Genomic DNA, 20,782 nt, shown 5'->3' with positions numbered 1-20,782 from the left:
TTTTACTCAAGTGGAGGAAAAAAGAGAAGCAAGAGATGCAAGTTAAGTCTAGAAATAGATTTCATTTATGATTTTTATTTCCTAGGAGCTACTAAATACTGAGATCAAAAATATATTTTTTTTCTTAATAAAATACCTTTTTTTATCAGAAAAATGTAAAATGTCCAGCACAGCTTGAGAAACTATTTATTATTTATTATGTTATTATTACTTTTTATATATACATTTTATCTTATCATAAACCATTATGAAAAAATGGTAAGAAATGCTGAACAAGATAATTACATCAATGATGTAAGCCAGAATTCCAGAGGACCTGTTTTTTTTTTTTTTTTTTGTCCATTTCCATTGATACAACAACTTTTTAAGACAACAAGGTTGTATAGGTCCTTTACAATTTAACTTTTTAAATGTACCAATTAAACATGCATTCCAGTGTATCATAAAGAGCTTTATTCAAAACAATAGCTGGCCCTGCAGAATTCCCCCCAAAAGTTATGTTAATAATGGTAAAAAATATGGCTGGCTGTTACATTTTCAACCGCCAGCTGCTTTTTTAGGCCAGCATGAATTGTCTGTTCTGCTTGGCTTCAGCCTCAACACACCTCAATTTGGATAGTGGTCAGAACAACCTAAACTGGTTCTTTGCCAAACTCATTGCCAATGCTGAGCTTGGGCAGGTTGCCCCATGTTGAGACTCGGCCCTTTCTTGTTTTTATGCCTGTTTGAAAGAGGTGTGTTGATTTTATCACAAGCTGGAATTCAGCACATCGGTCAGTATCTGAAAAGAGTAAAACATTCAGGAACTCTCGGTCTGAAGAAAAGCACAATGCATGTAAATATCTGTTTACAGGTGTCAACGTGTCATGTTTGCTCAGGGTTTGCTGTTAGTTACCTTTGCAACAACGCAGTGATTAATAATACCGTCAGCAGCGTATCTACAGTAATGCAATGCCACTATGAGGATGAGTGGCAAGGTATTTGTCATTTGTAAATAAGTAACCAGTGAGTCAGTTTTAAATTCAGACCCTTTTCCTTTATGTGACATAATAATACTTTCCTCATCTCTGATTTGTCAGAAAAATAGCACTGGTACAGATGTGTGTTAGACACTATAGTCAAAGAAAGAGTGGTTTCATAGCCAGAGGATATGATTTTAACAGTCTGAGTCATGCTTCTGATTTAGTCAGCAAATAGAGTCCAAAGTCTAAGGGAACAGTCAATCAGGTGGCAACACTCACTAACACACAGGAAACCAAATGGCCATCCTTCTACAGTGAATATACATTATATAGATATTTGACATCAAGTTACAAAATTCTGTTGATTTTGTCTTTAATAAAATGGAACTAAATCAAGAACTTGTGCTTGTTAATTTGGTGTAAGGTCAAACTGTAAGGAAAAGGAAAGGCAAGGCAGTCTGGTTCCCGTGATAAATACTGTAGCAACATGGCCTTTCACAAAATCAAACTGTTGCTCTTTAAAAGGTCCAATTGTGTAATTTAGGTGTCACCAAACTGAAGTGCATTTAACAAATGTTTAAAGGGGGCATGACATGGATTTATTTATTTTTTTAATTACTGTTATTATTGGCTAACGTCATATGAAATATGAAAATGTGCATATGAAAAAGTATTAGTGCCCCCTCACTATTGCACATGAGTAAGAACATTAACATTAAAACTGTCATTTACAGACAAAGCATTATGAAATTGTTTACTAATGGTTTGCGATGTACTGCAGCTGATGTCAGATCCAGTAGAGTTAGCTGCTTCATCTTTAAACAAAAGTTTCTTTGCCAACTCTCCATTACACTGTTCATCATTTACAAAACAATCTGCAAATGCTCCATTTGATTGAAGATTACTAGGGCACATGAATAAAAAAAAAATATGCGCATAGATAAATAATTTACAAAAAAAAAAAAAAAAAACACTGATTTACTACTACAATTTTGATTTAATGGTGACTTTAAACAAGCAAACATTCCTTTACTCTTCCATTTGTCATATGAGCATATGGTGCGATGTTGTGAAACTATTTGTCTATTTGTGTCTTGCTCTAGATGCAGTCATATTCAAATGCATTTCACAGATCCGTCAAAATGTCACAAATCCCACAATATCCAAACGAGCCGTTTTTGGATCTTGGTTCAATAATTACTTTGTTTTTAATGAGGAGGACGTTTTAAGCTTTGAAATTTCCAGAATGTTTTACTTATACTGTATGTCAAAAGATCAAGAAAAATGTGATTGCTCATGTCATGAAATCTTTAGGCCACAGTGCGTGACAGTGAAGTTAATTATATTGTTACAATTATTATTTTATTTTTTTTAAATAAGTGCTGTTCTTTTGAAGTTTCTATTTATCAATGAATTTCTGAAAAAAGGTATCAATTCTATACAACTGTTTTCAACATTGATAATAATAAATGTTTCTTGCAGCAAATTATTTTAAAATATATCAAAATAGAAAACCGATGTTTTAAGTTGTGATAAATATTTCACAATATTCCAATTTTTACAGGTTTTTTTTTTTTTTAATCAGATAAACGCAGCCTTAGTGAGCATAAGAGATTTCTTGGGTGTTGTCTGGTTTTCTTGATAAATATTACAACACAACCTTGCACAACAATCAAACTCTTGCTCAGTTAAAGGGATACTCCACCGTCTTTTCATATTAAACTATGTTATTCCCTTTAAAAAAGACGAGTTGATACATACCTCTCTCGTCTCAGTGCGTGCACTCAATCGCTCTGGCGCGCGGCGAAACTTTGTTCACTCAGTTCATTCAATACGGGCCAAGCAGAGAAGCTACCAAACACCTCCACGTTTTCCCTATTTAAACACAGTTACTCGCGTAGTGTAACTCGACCTAGGACGGTGACACAAAACAAAACGTTGCGCTTTTCTAAGCGTGTAAAATGGATAACTATATTGTATGGCGGAATACCATAGCAAGTGCTTGTAAGCACTTCGTCTTGGCGGAGTAATATCTTCACCAGAGGGAGCGGGGGCCGGTGAGAGGATTTTTCACGAGTGAAGATATTACTCCGCCAAGTCGAAGTGCTCATAAGCACTTGCTATGGTATTCCGCCATACAATATAGTTATCCATTTTACACGCTTAGAAAAGCGCAACGTTTTGTTTTGTGTCACCATCCTAGGTCGAGTTACACTACGCGAGTAACTGTGTTTAAATAGGGAAAACGTGGAGGTGTTTGGTAGCTTCTCTGCTTGGCCCGTATTGAATGAACTGAGTGAACAAAGTTTCGCCGCGCGCCAGAGCGATTGAGTGCACGCACTGAGACGAGAGAGGTATGTATCAACTCGTCTTAGTTAAGGGAATAACATATTTTAATATGAAAAGACGGTGGAGTATCCCTTTAAGATTAAATGTGTAATTTCTGTCACTGAACTGAACTGCAACAATAATGACTGAGTTCTAACTGGTTTCCAGAAGCCCTTTTGTGCACCACAGGTTGAGCTGGAAATGATCATTTTAAATAATTTACTTACTTGTCTCTGTAAGTTAAAGGCACAATATGTATTTTTTTTGCTTTAAAAATATAAAAAAATCACTATATATATGTTATATATTTTTTAAAGTTGTGTATTTACATTATCCCGACAGTTCCAATTAACTTCTAAATCCAGAGAAATTAATATTTTAATTCCAAGACACGGACCGTGTCTTTATTTCCGTTATGTCGCAGTCAATGGCGTCATATCCGCGTTGTCCCTGGTTTCCGCCTATGGTGCCATGGTAACCAGAGCTATGAGCAGAGCCCTCTGATTAACCAAAGCGACAGACGCAGACATCTGTGGAGTTCGCAATGTCTATTTGCACGCTGTTGTTGTTTTGTTCAAACATTACGGACCATGGCAAGCAGACTTTGGATAAAAAAGGAGAACTAAAACGAGAATCAATATCAGCGCGGTGTTTTCGAGATGCCGAGAGCTCCCATAGACAGTATATAAACGAGAGCTCCACGTCCGAGACTTCGACCGCTTCTACATGTACTTTATTAAACAGGTGAGCACATTTACATAAAACTAATCAATGTTATATAACGTTAGTTCAACAATGATAAAATGTTAGAATATGATCTGTATGTTATTCTAATGTTGATCTAGCTTACTGCTAAGTTAGTCTCATACAGACAAACTAACACATACTTTTCAACACATTCAAATGCAGTTTAGTGTGCTAGTGTAACGTTAGACCAGGTGAAACAACGCTGCGTTACCTCACAAGTTTAATTTGTCTAATAAACTGACCTGTGAGTAGTAATTCTGCACTTGCGTGTAGTTCGGTAGAATGAAATGTCCATCTTCCTTTTATATCCGCGGGAGCTCTCGTCGCGTGTGGAGCTGATAGCTGTCTCTTAGCAATCCCGAACTGCTTCATATCACAGTCATGATAAAAGCATCGATGTATTCAGTCAACCATAAACATTATTAGATCGGCCGGCTTGACGTTGACGACAACATCCATAATTCTTAGCATGTGTTGCGTCATCAAACTACGCCTTTGTTATTGTAAAGAGGTTAGCGACCCCTAGTGGAGAAAAAATCCCATACTGTACGTTTAAAGTGGGATTAAAGCATTTTAACATGGAAAAAAAGAAAAACGATATGGGTGTTTTGATTTGGTTATCTTTTGCACTGACTTGTAACCTAGCTTTGACTTTTTTCACTTTGCTGTTGTCAGGTGTCCTGACTTGATCCACGTTTCGGCCTGTTTGCCAGTGACATTGCAGATCGTCTTTGTCTCCAAAATCCTTTGGTTATATTTGCAACACCTTAAAATCCCAGATAGGTCCGAACTTGTTTATTCTACTACCGTTCAGAGATAACAACAATGAGTGACCTAGTAAACCATGCCGTGTCGGATCCCATGAAACTCTTGTGGGACAGAAAATCCGCCTCGCTGTCACCTCGTGCAATTATCTGAGGTCTGCAGTTCAGGGCTCGCTGAAGCAAATAATCCCGTACACCCCATTAATTATTGTCAGGTCTGCAACTGACTGCATGAGAGGATTCTGGCTCTTTAAATGAGTGTGTGGCCACCGGTCTGCTCGACCATATGGGACACCTGGTGTAGACATTCGTAAAACATAAGGCTGCAGAGGGAAAGATATCCAACAGCATTGCATGGTATGCTGTACAGCTAGTTAACCGCCTAAAGTAAAAGGCTTATCTGGTTTCTCTCTGTCTCTGCAGTAAGTCTGTACACAACACAGAAAATGTGAAAATGAGAGCACTGATTAACCACCACAAGGCTGTTGATGTAAATGTGCCAGGCAGGAATACATGCATGGCTTCTGGATGTTTAGAGGCCTCATGTTAAAGGGATACTCCACTTTTTTTGGAAATAGGCTCATTTTACAACTCCCCCAGAGTTAAACAGTTGAGTTTTACCGTTTTTGAATCCATTCAGCCGATCTCCGGTTCTGGCGGTACCACTTTTAGCATAGCTTAGCATACATCATTGAAGTGGACAAGACCATTAGCATTTCTCTCAAAAAAATGACCAAAGAGTTTCAATATTTTTCCTATTTAAAACTTGACTCTTCTGTACTTTACATTGTGTACTAAGACCGAAGGAAAATGTAAAGTTGCGATTTTTTTAGGCTGATATGGCTAGGAACTATACTCTCATTCCTGCGTAATAATCAAGAAACTTTACTGCAGTACCATGAGTGCAGCAGGCGTAATGATATGATGCAGAGCCTGAAAATAGTCCCCAGCTCGGTAACTTCCAACACTCCCTGTGCAAGCAGGCTGTCACGTTGGTTATGTTGACGGAAGGTAGCCTATTTTCAGGCGCTGCGTCATATCATTACGCCTGCTGCACTCATTGTACGGCAGTAAAGTTTCTTGATTATTACGCAGGAATGAGAGTATAGTTCCTAGCCATATCAGCCTAAAAAATCGCAACTTTACATTTTCCGTCGGTCTTAGTGCACGATGTAACTACAGAAGAGTCAAGTTTTAAAAAGGAAAAATATCGAAACTCTTTGGTCATTTTTTTGAGAGAAATGCTAATGGTCTTGTCCACTTCAATGATGTATGCTAAGCTATGCTAAAAGTGGTACTGCCAGAACCGGAGATCGGCTGAATGGATTCAAAAACGGTAAAACTCAACTGTTTAACTCTGGGGGAGTTGTAAAATGAGCCTATTTCCAAAAAAAGTGGAGTATCCCTTTAAATACTAAATACAAAAAAAATACAAAGATATTTAAGCGCATTGTTTGTTCAACCTATGGATATGTTTGGGAAGATTTTTAAAAGCCATTTGAAATTTTGCCATATCGCCCACCAGTGCTAGTTTTGATCCGAATAAGTTAATGCAACAGATCAAACTAGGTCTTGACAAACTGGGAGACCTTTTGACTGTTTTCTACACAATAAGTATCACCATGGGAACAGAGTCATGAAACGAGTTGATACTCTTGGGCACAAAATGTTTGACTAAGTCAAAGAAAGAATTGAGACATGCCTTCAGGCACTTTTATGTGCAAGGCTAATAAGATGTTGCATGATAAAAGCATGCATTTCGGAATCAATATCAGACATTTTAAAAAGGGGACAGATAAATTAATGGGGGAAATCACAATATGATAATTTAAGGAAAGGAAGTCATGCCCTTTATTTAAAATGCCACATTGCCTTATTGGTAAAGTATTAGCTGGTCTTATTGCTCAATAACATGCATGCACATTATCTGGACCGACCTACATAATTTGGTGTTATTTTAGGTAAATAAAAAAACAAAATGATACCATTTTGTAAAATATGATACCATGTTTTGAAATATGAAGCATAAGCTTAACCAACAGCTTCTGAGATTTATGTCTTTCCACATTCAAGTAGATAGGACCTGTACTTGCACGCCTATTGCGATAGAAAATAGCTGCCAGGGGGTGTTGTTAACAAAGCTGCCAAATTCACTGACTTGCCTTAAAGGAACTTTGGATATTTTTTCATATTCTTTAAGATTTGATACAGATGGCTGTAGGCAGACATTAACACATATACTCACACACATGCTTTTAAAGAGATGACATAATGCACTAAAACGCAACATCCTTCGATCATTTTTCAATCAGTGATTAGCTGACTTTGGCATGGGTAAAAAAATAATGTATCCTGCCACAAAGAAGTCTAATAATCCAGTGCAAGAAAAACACAAAAGATATGACGGCAAAGGTTTGTTGATAATATTGCTAGAACAGCCCACACGAGTGATTCTGACATTAATCTTGTGTGTTCTGCATGCAAAACCCATTCAGCATTAAAGCTACTCGACCATGCTACTGTGTATCGCTATGAGTGACAAACAGCCCAGAGGGCATTTGCAATAAGTTAGTCTTGATAAGTGATCATAAAACAGTTCCTTTATGATCAGCCAAGAAGACAAAGAACAATGTCAGAACGTGCCTTGACACAACCCTATTGCTGAGCTGGTTTGTAATGAAAGCAAAGCAATGATGTCATCTCACGAGGACTCATTGTGGAAATTTTGATACATGGCATACATGATGAGCAGGCCCAGACAGAATCGGCAGACTTTTTTTTTTTTTTTTTTTATGTGCTGATTTTAAAGGAACATTATTTTGAATTCTTTATCAAAATGAACCCAATATAGTGTGGGCATGTGAGTAACCGGATGCATGATGAACTTAGTTCTGTGGAAATGTACTGAACTTTCTGTGGAGTTTTGTGGGCACAAATTCCATGTGGGCCTGATGATAATTCTCACTGAACCGCTTAACGTCTTAGGGCCCCTACACACAAGGGAAGCATTTGTTGAATAGGACCTATTAAATATGTTTTAATGGCAGAGCGGTGTAAAGTATCTGAGTAATACTTACTCTTAGTAGTACGTCGCTACTTAAGTATTATTTTGGGGAATCTGTACTTTACTTGAGTTCTGTTAAAACCAAATATGTTTACTCATTTTACTCCATTACAATTTCATCCAATCTTAAAAGTAACAAAGCACATATGTCGTACACAGTGCTGGGTAGTGACTGATTATATGAATAAGGATTATGTAATTAGATTCCAAAAATGTTGTATAATTACATTGTTTTAAAATGCTCATAATTAGATTACAGTTACTTTTTTATAGATGACATGATTACATGTTATTCATGCAATGCAATGGCATTAAATTATTCATAATCTGATGAATCTTCTTTTTACTCTTTATAATTCTGCTTTCCAAATTAATTTCCTATTGTGTGTCATATTGTTTAGCTTTGACTATATTCACAATCTAAAATGGCCATGTAAATGTCATGTAAATAAACTTGTGACGCTTCTAAATTTGGGCACAAAAGCACCTCTCAGTTACACCTTGTATGAGATTAATAATTATGCAAATTACTAACCACTGCTGATATATAGCTGTGAAACATGCAGTGACCTTCACAAATTATTGATCTAGACTAAAGTCTGTACATAAATATTTAAAACCTGGAAAATGTTGAATGTGTAATGTCATTGCTATTTTCATGTTTATTATTGTTTGTTCATGCAGGGATTCCTGAGATTTGAAGTTAATTTTTCAATCATTTAACACAGCTCTCTGGTGTTGGATAATGGTCACATTGACATTTTTTCTTAAAAAAAAGCATTTATTTTATATTTCATAGCTTTTGATAAACTCATAATGCCCCTGTGCAGGTTTCTTTTTATATATGATACACAATAATCCCATTCAAAACTAAGTGATGAACGAGGTCAAAAGTAATCTAAGGTAATCAGAAAACATTACCTAAAATGCGTAATGACTACATTCCTAACTACAATTTTCAGTAACAGATTACAATTTGCAAGTAATCTACCTAGCACTGGTCACACATCACTATGGACTTAAATCTCTCCCAAATGATTTGATAATAAAAATGTCATTTTTCTTTATCATAATGTGACTAAATAAATTTAACTTGCCTTTTATTTAAACAGCCAAGTACTACGGAGCCCCTAAAGGGACATTGACAAAAATCTGGGATGGGAGAATTTAAAAAAAATAATAATTGCGTTCCCTCTCAAAGATATTTGCGTTCCCACGCAAAACCTGTTGTGAGCTCGGACAGACACTTCCTGTTTAATGTCCCGCTGGCAGTGTTTCAGCAGTACGATTTCTATAACTTAACATCGCACATCCTGCGTTGTGACTATCGTGGATGCCCACATTGCGATGTCGATGCTGAGACGATAATATCGTGCAGGCCTATTTGTCACATTTGTAAAAACCCTTGCGTTCTCCCTCTACGCTCTTGTGATACACTATTGAAATCAATGTATTTACAGGATTCTGTGACATAAAGATTCTGTGCAAGTGTGCAGGCGCCTTTAATCTCATCCAGCTTTTTACAACCCGCACAAGGTTACTCTACATGTCTTGGCCTTTGAACACTGTTTGAGCAATACAGCTCCCATATGAACACATTTGAGTATAATGATTTTTTAACCATGTAAGTCTATATTTAATGACATCAGTCTTGCATGGATTCATCTGGAGCAAATGTGTAAGCAACGACAGATGCAATTACAGTCTCTGTCGTTGTCCAATCAAAAGAGTACGCTTCTCCCTGACCTCTCCTGATGTTTCACTGGAACTTCAGACATGGCACTTACAGACCATTCAAAAGTCCCTTAAGGGAGGAGCTTTCTGCAATTCTGCGAAGAGTCTCAAAAAAACACTGAAATAAACCATTTGTCTCGAAAAAGGGTCAGACCTCAGGAAAAAGATAGAGCTATCGGCTCAGAAAAGCCTTCCTCTAATGACTCATTCAATGAGGCATGACTAATAGCTGTATATTTAACCCAGAAAGAAAAAAAAATTAGCGAGGATTATGCGTCTAGCAGCTTAGGATGGCTTTGCAGGGTTCAGTAAAATTTCATGATGAAAATTAATTTCCAAAAAATATACAGAGCCAAAGACAACTCTGTGAGGCTGAAAGTGTTTCTTAAATATAAACAAATACAAAACCCGTCAGAATGTGTTAATTCACTTAGGCTAACCTATGTCATATAGGCTAATATTCAAAACAGCGCCAGTTATGTCATTAGCATAACGAGAATTCATTACATGTTTGTTCATTGAGACGGTTACTAATAAATCACTGGTTCACACACTGTCGAGCCATATCAGAAGCCTGATCTCTGCATCGCACCATTCTTGAGAATGGAGGTCGCATTTGGTTGTCTCTTTATGTGAGTTTCACAGCCAATACTAGAGTACAGCCCCATTATTCACAGAAAAGGAACATCTCTTACTCTCCCTTCTACATTTTTCAGGACTAAAGCATACGTGTCAGAAGAATCTTTCAAAGGAAATTGAACTACTATTTCTATGCACTATGCCTGGTGACAACAGGGGGAAAAGAGAAAATATATATATAAAAAATATATACAGTATGTACTATTAAAAAAATAAAAACAAAATCACCAATAATCCCAATTTTTCCAAAGTAATAAAAACAACAACTATGTATTGGTAACTAGCCATGTTTTGGATAAATCATGGTTACATTTTGTCTTAGGATATTATTCTGGTACTCAATCAAGTTTATATATGGGCTTCTTAAACCATATTTAATCACACTGTATGCTTCAAATGAAAGCAGCATCACTTTAAAGCAAGTCAAAGTAAAATCTGCCCAAACATGAAGCAAGTGCAATGTCAAGCAAGCAGATTTTTATAACATTACCATATGCACATGCCCGAGTTTTGCAGCATGCATATTTCATTCCACCCATACGTACACCAATCTATTTTTAAAGATCATTTAATTAAAACAAATCCTTTCATCATAACAGCAACAGTGTTGAGTTGAGATTGTGACCTCCAAGCATCCAGAGACGCTAAAGAGATTTATGGAGGATTGAGAGCCAGCATATTGATTGGTGCAGTTAAGCAGATCTAAAAGTTCACAATGCATGGACCGCAGCCAAGAAGAACAAAACATTTCTTCGGCATAAGCGGTTTCCATGTGCAAATTATTAAAGAGCTACCAAGGGGTGGGCTCTAAGAAAATATTAGATCAAAACAAATTAATCACATTTTACTGATGTTATATACCAACCATAATGGCATCTATTGTCTCTCTACCTAAAATCTAAGAATTGCATATATTGAAACATGCAATTCTTCATCTATATTTCATATATTTTAGTCAGGGTCCAAAATTAAAAAATAAATATAAAATAAATATATAAATAAATATCCAAGATATTTCAAATAAATATGGGGGGCAAAAAGTTCCCTGTAATGAATCCATCTTATCTAGCAGATGTGCAATGATATCTTGTGTATTATTTACATACTTTTTTTTATTTTTTTAGATAACAGCCATGCTTGTTTAGACTAGTTCACTGATTTAAACGAAATATAAATGGATGGCATTCTCTGTGCTTATAGCCTATAGAAAATAAGAAATAAATGTCTTATAAATAAAACGCCCACTGAAAATTATTTCGAGTTTTGATACATTTTTTTTTATTAAGAGGCAGTATTTGCTAAACACTGACTCACTGATTTTGGTCTGAATGACTGACATGAAAAGGAACTGATTGATGAAATCTTTGCATTTAATGATATTTGTTGGTGTCAACAATTTAAAAAAGTCAAGGAATACACTAGTACAGTAGCCTATATCTAAAGCACTAATTTTGTTCTTTTATTTTTTAATCAGATTTCCTACACTTAAACTAAACTAAGAACATGTAAAATTACATTTAGCTATTTCCTCTTATAATAATCAAACATTACATAATTGCAATAGCACAAAAACCATAGCCATTCAAATCTACAAGACATCAACTGACCCTTTGTTTGCATTGAAGGGATTAAATACACCTACCAATAAGTTACACATTAAATTCCAGTTCCCAAAAGTTAAAATGTCATCCTCCCATGTTTATCACAGCAGACAGAACAAAAGTGGCACAAAATGCACGTTTTAATGTCAAATCCTTTCAATCCTTGAGTTTCATCTCCTTTAGAAATTGTGGTTGTAAATACACACAGCCATTGTTGACAAAAATAAATCCTCAAGATTATTTTGGATTTAACCATCAAAGTTGAGGTGAAAGTTTTGAGCCACCAGAGCGCTTGAACTCTCAATGGCGGGACACCTTAAGAAACCTAGTACACTTAGTATGCAATCCTGCAATCTTTATAATCCGTGATCTAAAATATAAACTGTATAGCCTATGTCACGTTAGATTCAAAGCAGCTTTGTGTCTATAGAAACACTTTAAAAGGTGAATATTGCGTGATTTGACTTTCATTTCCTTAATGGTCGTGTGAGGGTAAAGTTACAAGTTCTGGCAGCAAATACATTATAACTATAACACTTGAATCATTATTGTATTAAAATCGACAAATATAATAGCACAGTTGGGTCTTCTGTTCTTAAAATGCTCGTAGAACTTCTATAAGTGCTCCATAAAGCGGAATATTCCCCTCCAACTTTGGGAAAATGAACTTTGAAATTATAATCGTGAAAAAATAAAATAATAACTCACACTCACCCCTTGCAAATCTCGTCAAACATACTCCAATAAGAGGCAGTAGAAGCAGCAGTCTACATGACAAGCTCAGTAATGGAGCCATTCCAGCAGGAGAGGCAGTCACACGCGCTCAGAGAAATGTGGACTAGTAAGTAGGCTATGCTGTAGTTTAGTTTGTGGCTCCAAATAGTCAACTACTCCAAGTATTCATTGACTGCGCGGTGATATTATCACCCACTTCCGGGTGACCGTTCGTTCTGGTAAACTGTTCTAAAGAATTTCATGATTCTGATTCCCTTTAACTATTCCGGTTCCATTTACGATTCTTTTAGTAGCCTACTTTTGAAGAAAAAATATTTGTAAGAAAAAAAATGCACTTTCTTATTGTATTTAGCTTACTTCCCGCAGTAGTCTGTTGCTACATTCATTTTAGAGTTCAGAATAGCCTAAATAACACATCATAACAGTAGCCTAATATAAATAATTCAAAAGGTTATTTTACAGACTTTTTGATGACTCTTAAGCATATGCAGTCAAATTGTTCCTAACTATAGGATATACAAAAACAAACAATGTGATAGTAATTTATTCACGTTTTTAATAAAAAATACTGATTACAGCTAAATGAACGTGTAGCCTAGGCTATAGACTATCTTTAAGTTCTCATGTAGAATAATTTATTCAAGTGTTGTGAGCCGTTAGTTCTTGGTTAATTTAGAGTCATTATAATTTAATAACTCATTAATAAATTATCAACAATAATGTAACTTGCGGATATAAAAAAAAAAATGTATTCTCTAAAAAGAGCCGGATCTTAAGAGTCATTCTTTCGGGAATCGAACTACACTGGTCACGTCCAGGTCACGTCGTATGTTTTGATCCACTTGAAAATATCCGACTCAAAAGAGACATTCGTTTGGGAATCGAACTAGTCGCGCTGTAAGATTTGACTCACTCAAATGAACAAGTTCATAAGAGTCATTTGTTAAGGAATCAGTCCTCACTGGTTCTGCCTTAGATTTTGATTAACTAAAATGAATCAGCTCATAAGAGTCATTCAAAGTCAACCCCCCACACCTATGATAGCGATAACCCTGAGGCCATGACACTCAGCTTACAGGAACTGGATTTGTATTCTTTAGTGACTCACTGCTTTTGCTTGGCCTTTTGAATAGATGGTCTGTTTCCGTCTTAGGGGAATTAAGATTTAGAGGAAGTATTAAACCTAAATGAAACTTAGACATTTATATACACTAAAACAATAAAAAATTAAATTATAAAGCACATTTAATAAATCAGCTGGTGTTTGCCAAAGTGTTGTAGGCCTACAACACAGGGTCACAATTAAACAAGTAAAAACATATGATAGCTCTAATATGTTTGGGACTTCCTCATATGGGCAAATTATCCCAAAGTTCCGGGGCAGCAACCGCAATAATACGGCCTCCCCTGCTCTTCGACCTTACTCTTGAAATGACCAAAAGCAAATGGTTGGCAGACTTGAGTGCTCTTGATGGAGCATATACAGCTGTATTAAACCCGAGAGATATTTTGAAACACAGACTCTAAAATCTTAAAATCAATCCTAAAATAAACTGGTGGCCAATGGAGGGAGGCCAGTATGGGTGAACTGTGTTCACATTTGGTTTTAAAGTGCCCAAATCCATATGCTGGGCTTCACAGGCATCACTAGGTCCAAAAGCAATGATTTCAGTTTTTAAAAATGAAGGCCATCAAGGCTTAAATATCCTCAAACCACTTCAACAATGGTTTTAGAGAGTTAGTATCTTTCCATTTCAAGGGCAGATAAAGTTGCGTATCATCTAACAATGAAACGAGATGCCTTTAAAAGTATAGGTGCAAATGTTGCAGTGATATCCAAAGACAATCACCTAAAGAACTCTAATGGAATTGTATGGGCCAATGTATTTATTCAGCAATGGGAGAAAAATAATGTGAAGATTCAAGATTGGAGACGCTTTAAAGGGATAGTTCACTCAAAAATGAAAATTCTGTCATTAATTACTCACCTTCACGTCATTCCAAACCCATAATACTTTCGTTCATCTTTGGAACTCAAAGAAGATATTTTTAATAAAATCTTAAATCTCTCCTCCATTGAAGTTCATAAAAAGATCGTAAAACTAATCCATATGAATTGAGTGGTTTGGGACAAATTTCTGGAGTGACTCGATCACTTTATATGATGAACAAATTGATTCATGAACAGGCTTTTATTCACATATAAACATTGATCAGCAAACATAAACAGAAGCTCAACCGAATCTGCTTGAATGAACCTCACTCGCACATCAAGCAAACATGCATGAGCTTTCGTTTACCATAACTGATGTGTGAGTTTGCAAAATGGGAAAAAATGTGATTCTGATTTGTGTGTAGTTAAGGCATGAGGTTAAAAGTGTTATTCTGCTCTGTGTAATGCATTACTTGAACAGTCGGGAGTGTATTTTCTTTTGGTTGCCAGATCTGTTTTAGTCTGCCTGTCTCTGGCTGTGTTCCTTTTTTAGGTACTAGAGGTCTGGTCTTCAAGGTTTCTATTTTGTCAGATAAATAGACAGACTGCATTGCAATTCAGTCTGTTTATTTGTTGTTTCTTTCTCAATTTTGTGTTTTCATTTTGGTTATACTGTGGCTGATCCTGGCATGTTTTGATTTGCGACCTCAATACCAACCTTTTTTTCATTTAAATTTAAAAATAAATACATTTATATGACTAATCAACCATACTTACAGTAGTTTGGATACATCAACAAAAGTTATTTCTACTGGTCCAGATTAAGTAGAAATAGCTTCTTAATGTAATAACTGCACATATATTCATATTTACAGTTTTCTGAAATGGAAAAGTGAGAACTTTTCTTTGGCATTGTTGTTCCCACGATACCACAAACCTTGCTTTTTTCATTAGCCTCAAAAAATGCTTATCAAAATGTTCCATCTCGATTCAGACCCGTATCCCACATGAAATATTATACTACTATCATAACATCTCAATGCAAAAATGAAAAATGTACAGACCTGAGCTTGATTTATACTTTATGGTCTCAGGTGCCTCTCATTACATCAGCAGGAAAGTATTAAATGTTCCACCACCGTCACTCAGGATATTATAAAGCAAAATAACAACATACTGTATACTGTAGCCAACTGTTAAAATTACACTGCCCTAGATGGTTACTGTATTCAGATAGATAGACAGACAGATGTTTTTAGTGGAAGTGACCTCCTGACCAGATGTTATTGAGATGTGGTTATTCTGCAGAGAGATGTAAAACATTCTGGATGGTGCGGTCTGGATAATGTTTTTGTGGATGTGCCCTCGTTCATCTCAGATGGGTCCCATAGATTGGTGTTTACGTGAAAGCAGGTTTGAAAATATGATTGGGGCAGGCGTGCTCTCATTCCCCTGTGCTGCGCTGGCCGATGTTGCCTGGAAACAGATGGAGAATCACAGTCCATCATGCATTTATGGTGGCGATTACCTTGAATATAAGCCTGCAAGGCCGCATTCAATTAGTCTGCAACCACAATAACTTGAAGTTTACTCCTAGAAATGCACCAGGTAAATTGACACTTGTAGGCACACTGCTGAGAATTAGTCAGTAAGAAAATGTAGCCTTTTTAGCTGAAATTGCACAATTAAAAAAAATTTGTCTTGTGATTCGATCCAAATTACTTGTATTGTATTTGCCACCTATCCTCACTATCCCTTTTCACATCATCAGTGTTAGGGGTAACGCAAGTTACGTAATCAGATTACTTTTTCCAAGTAACTAGTAAAGTAATGCAGTACTTTTAAATTTACAAAACAGCTGAGGTACTTTTTCAAAAAAAATAACTCAAGTTACTTTGTTTTCCCCTTTATTGACTGACACAGTTTTGAGAGAAATCAGGAGTAATTGCAGAAGCGTTGTGTGCACTGTGTAAACAGGATGGTTATTGTAGTTCTACACTAAATGTGAGCAGGCATTTTCTCTTCTCACTTGCACAAAAACAGATTCAGTATTCCTCAAAATGAATAAAAACTGTGAATCCAGAATTGCTGTTTGAGCTGCGCCCTCTATACTGTTCAGACATGAATTTGCATTTCCTTCAGCCTGAGGCTTATTCATTTCACTTTTGGTGTAAAAGGGCCTTTACATTTGACAGAAATATTATATATATATATAAACAAGCAAGCTCAGCCCAGGCGAGAAAAAGTAACGCAATTAAAAAAGTAACAAAGTAATGCAATTTGTTACTTTTTAGGGAGTAATACAATCGTGTAACACATTACTTTTAAAAGTAACTTTTCCCAACACGGCACACTAATCATCATATAAAAGCTATGGCAACCTCTCAGTCTCCCAAATCCTTAAAAGCCTTTAATGTGGCAATACACTCTCCACTAATAAAAAACTTTACAGTTTTACAGTCAAAACAGAAGATCATACACTTGAAATAATGTTTCAATTCACAAAAAATAATTTCATTTAAAAGTGGAATATTGTGATTAATAGTTTTTTTAAATGGGTGCTATTTGATATTGAATGAGAGAATCACCTCTGAGTGTCTGAAGGTCATTATATTATTTGTGTTAGTTATAATAAGCTTCCTCTGCAGTCATTTAATGTCACAGTATACCTGTGGGCAACTTGGGTTACATCTCATTATGCAATGCATTGACATTTACAAAAAAGTCTGAGCACAGAGACTGGAATGTTTTTAGTTTGGTAAAAATGGTAAAGTGATTATAAGGAAGGTTAAATAACTTGCTGACTCACTGTCGATGAACATCGTTTAGATACAGATGCAAACATTTGCACTGTAATTTAATTGTCAAGGTTGACCTTTTATACTTGCTGATATAAAGGAATAGTTCACCCAATAATAAAAATATAATAATTTGACTATAGCCTATATATAAAAAATATAAAAGTGTTGACGTGACTTTTTTCCATTCAGTGAAAGTCAAAGTTAACCAGAGCTTGTCTCAATTTGACATGAGGACATCATTTTTATTTTTGGTTAATTTATTCCTTTACAATCCTCATGAATATTACATGATAAAGGGCTGTCGCGGTGAAGGATTTTCCCTTGCGGTAATTTTGATTGGCTCAATAGCGCGATATGCGAAATTTATTTATTTATTTTTATTTATTTATATGTATTTGTTTCTATATAAATAAGTGTTACGATGTGGTCAGCATGCACAAAAACGAATACATTTTCAGTAACCAATGTAACCGACATCACATTGGTAACGTTTAAAATACCCTTAAATGTTAAAAGGATGACACGACAAATATTTCGCTTTCCTTGGACACGACAACCTTTTCACGAATATATGACTTTGACCTCAAAGACATATGCAGGTAATCTAGAAGGGTATAGCCTTATGAAAAAAGAAAACACGTGAATACCACGGTTGCTGCGGTTACTTGCATTCCTCTGGCTGGCTTGTCAGTAGCGCGGTAGGCTACTGCAATATTGCAGTAATCGCGACAGCCCTAAGTAAACCCCCTTGATTTTGTCTTAGTCAATATTTCATCCCTGTCTAAAGATAATCAGCATTTCCTACAGAACATTAATCCACTGACAAAAGAGGGCCTGTGAAAATAGTGTGAGAACTGACTATCTCTGAAGTGTTGTCTCTGTTAATGCAAAATAGTGCAGCTAACAGTTTCAGGATGCCACGCAATCAGACTCAACAACAGCTCAGTACACTGAGATAGAGGACAGAGTGTCAGATCAAGTTATCCACTTATCTATCTTACGGAAAACAAACTTGCTTCAGGTCACCTTGAACAATGGTTTGCATAAAGCAAAGTATCGTTTTTCCATTTGGCCCTCGGATACACTTAGGGTCCTGTGATTTCCTTAAAGTAAAATTTGAAAGAGAGAGTTAACTGATTAATATGCATTTGGGTCTTGTGTTCATGTTATGTAAAAAGCCTGTAGGGTTTAATTCGTTGCCAATTATCCTATACAGGAAGTTGAGAACAAAGGCTTGCTGCCATAATAGTGATTCTAGCTTAAAAATCACTGATGAATCTGAGAGGATGGCTTGAAGACACATATTGGACGAGAGACTTATAGACCAGTTATGTTTAAAGAAAAATGTTTGCAGTTAATAAAGAGACATAATTATGTTGTAGAGTGTAAAACCAAGCTATTTTTCTACTATTATGTTTATGTTTTTACATTAGCTTTTATGCTGAATAACTGTATAACACTCAAAATTAGAAATTGCGTTTGGAATACACAGTATAGCATCTGTTTTCAAATACAATCTGCTTAAGTGTACACACGAGCCTCGTTTGATGCATGCATTTGCTTTATATAGCTGTTTTAACGTATTCATATTTGTTTGTAACATACTGTATATTTAGCCCTGTTTTCACATTGCTAAATAAACAGTAATTTCTCAGTAGAGACCTCAAGAGAGTCTGCATGTGCTTTACACAAATGTGTGAAGTCTCAAAGCCTGCAGAAATAGGCATTAATTAATCAAGGATAGAGACCATAAAAAGAAAGATCAAGGGAATTGTGCCCAAAGTAAAGGCTATACCTCAATATGAGTTTGTAACCATCTTTTTTATTGGTAAGTTGTACACAGTATTGAAGGATATTGTTTAAACATTTTATTTAACATGTAATTCTGTATTTTATTTTATCTCTAAATACCATAAATCTGCCTGTATACTGCCAGTATCATTTCACATCTTTTTCTAAATTGGAATTGTTCAAGTTACATTAGAAATTGTGACTAATAATGTGGAAACCAGACACCTTTAGCCTGTAACTTTAAGCCTAATTCTTTCCACTGAATAAAGACTGTTCTTGTGAAATTTACTGGTAGAGCAAAAGTCAAGCCAGGATATGTGTGGTCATCAAGCACAAAAAAGTATCCCTGTGGTTTACAAGGCTATTCCATTTTCAGCAGCATCGTTTGAGGATGTAATCAGCAGTGAAATCATTCATAACATGCAGGATTGTTTTGCATATAAAAAAGGCAAGCATTTTTTTGATGTAGGCCAATATAATTTCAGAGGGGTTGATGAACAGATCAAATCAACTATTCTTCAAAAAAAGGAGAGGGGTGCGGGGGGGTGGATTCACTTTTGGAAAACAGTAGATGTCCATTTATGGAAGGCATAAGCCTGCTTTCCCACATACAGTACATTATTTACTGGTAGAAAAGAGGTCACTGCGCTTCCTCGCGCCTTTGTGTTCTGAAATGAAATGTTTTCACAACGCAAGTGTTTGTGTTATAGAGGAGAGATAGTTTATTAAAGAGAATATTATTCTGAAATGTAGTTAAAATCAGAAAATGCTTATAGCAATTTACCTAAATAATAACACACCCAAGACTCCTGAATGTGCTTTGGCAAAACGCTGGCCTCCACATTCACATACTAAATATAGGCTACTCTGTGTCATCATTGTCCATGCAAAAGTTGCAGACTGCTCTTCTGGATAACTATACAACTGCCAGGCTAACTGGGTTACTTTTACACTGTTGGTGCAGGGTTGTTTTATTATTCTGCGGATTGAAAAATGGTTACCTATTGGCCCAGTTCAAAAGTCTCTCTATATTTTGGTCTCTATGGCTCAGGTAATATAACGGACCGTTTACAGCGTTTGTTTAAACTAGAAACAGAAAACTTTTAATGCATTTTGGCCATTTATTTACATGACAATGGCGTTTTGAGGGCTTCAAAACGGGTTCAAAGTGCAAGTTTTTGAAAACGATACTGTTATCTTCTCCATGTAAACTACAAAAATGCTAATTTGTTAAAACGGTGACCGCATACAAGGGCATTATGACCAACTACTGACCTGGCATGCATAATACATGGTTTTTAGTCATATTTGCGGATCCATGTGAACAGGGATCATTTTGACAACATTGTCATCTGTAGGCTACACAGAAAAACTTTTTTTGTGCATCGTTGTCGTGTAAACGTACCAGTCTATAAAGTTTTTTTCCTTTGCTATTGTCTGCCAGGTGAATATCATGAGCCTGATTATGTAGAAAATAATAGCGCACACCTTACCTAAACAAGCTATATGAATTAATGTTTAATTTATGTCCACAGGACAAATTGAGGTTTAATATTTAGAGTTAAAGTCTTGTTCAATTTCACTTTGAGTTTGAGCAGTATTAATAATGAAGATTGTCTTTGCATCACCACTAATTCTGATTTTCATTTACTGATACCACAATTTAATTTGTTTCCCTATGAT

At 35.8% G+C, this 20,782-nt stretch overlaps 1 protein-coding gene across 4 annotated transcripts in view; it reads right to left on the bottom strand.

The window, feature by feature from the left end:
• The window catches only part of tfpia (tissue factor pathway inhibitor a), a 28,488-nt gene extending 15,049 nt beyond the window's left edge, over positions 1-13,439 (bottom strand). Inside the window, exon 1 of one of the 4 annotated variants that reach the window (XM_081368982.1) lies at positions 12,554-13,439. In XM_081368982.1, coding sequence (XP_081225108.1) covers positions 12,554-12,635 — 82 coding nt within the window. In that variant the 5' untranslated portion in view covers positions 12,636-13,439. Of the gene's footprint in view, positions 1-12,547 lie in introns of all 4 variants that reach the window. The other 3 variants (XM_081368980.1, XM_081368981.1, XM_081368983.1) reach the window with 3 other exon arrangements.
• Positions 13,440-20,782: the final 7,343 nt, after the last annotated feature.

Source organism: Scardinius erythrophthalmus (genome assembly GCF_964197995.2).
Source record: "Scardinius erythrophthalmus genome assembly, chromosome: 6".
NCBI classification, from domain to species: Eukaryota; Metazoa; Chordata; class Actinopteri; order Cypriniformes; family Leuciscidae; genus Scardinius; species Scardinius erythrophthalmus.
Note: the sequence above shows the minus strand (reverse complement) of the source record. Positions and strands in the feature narration are given on the sequence as shown.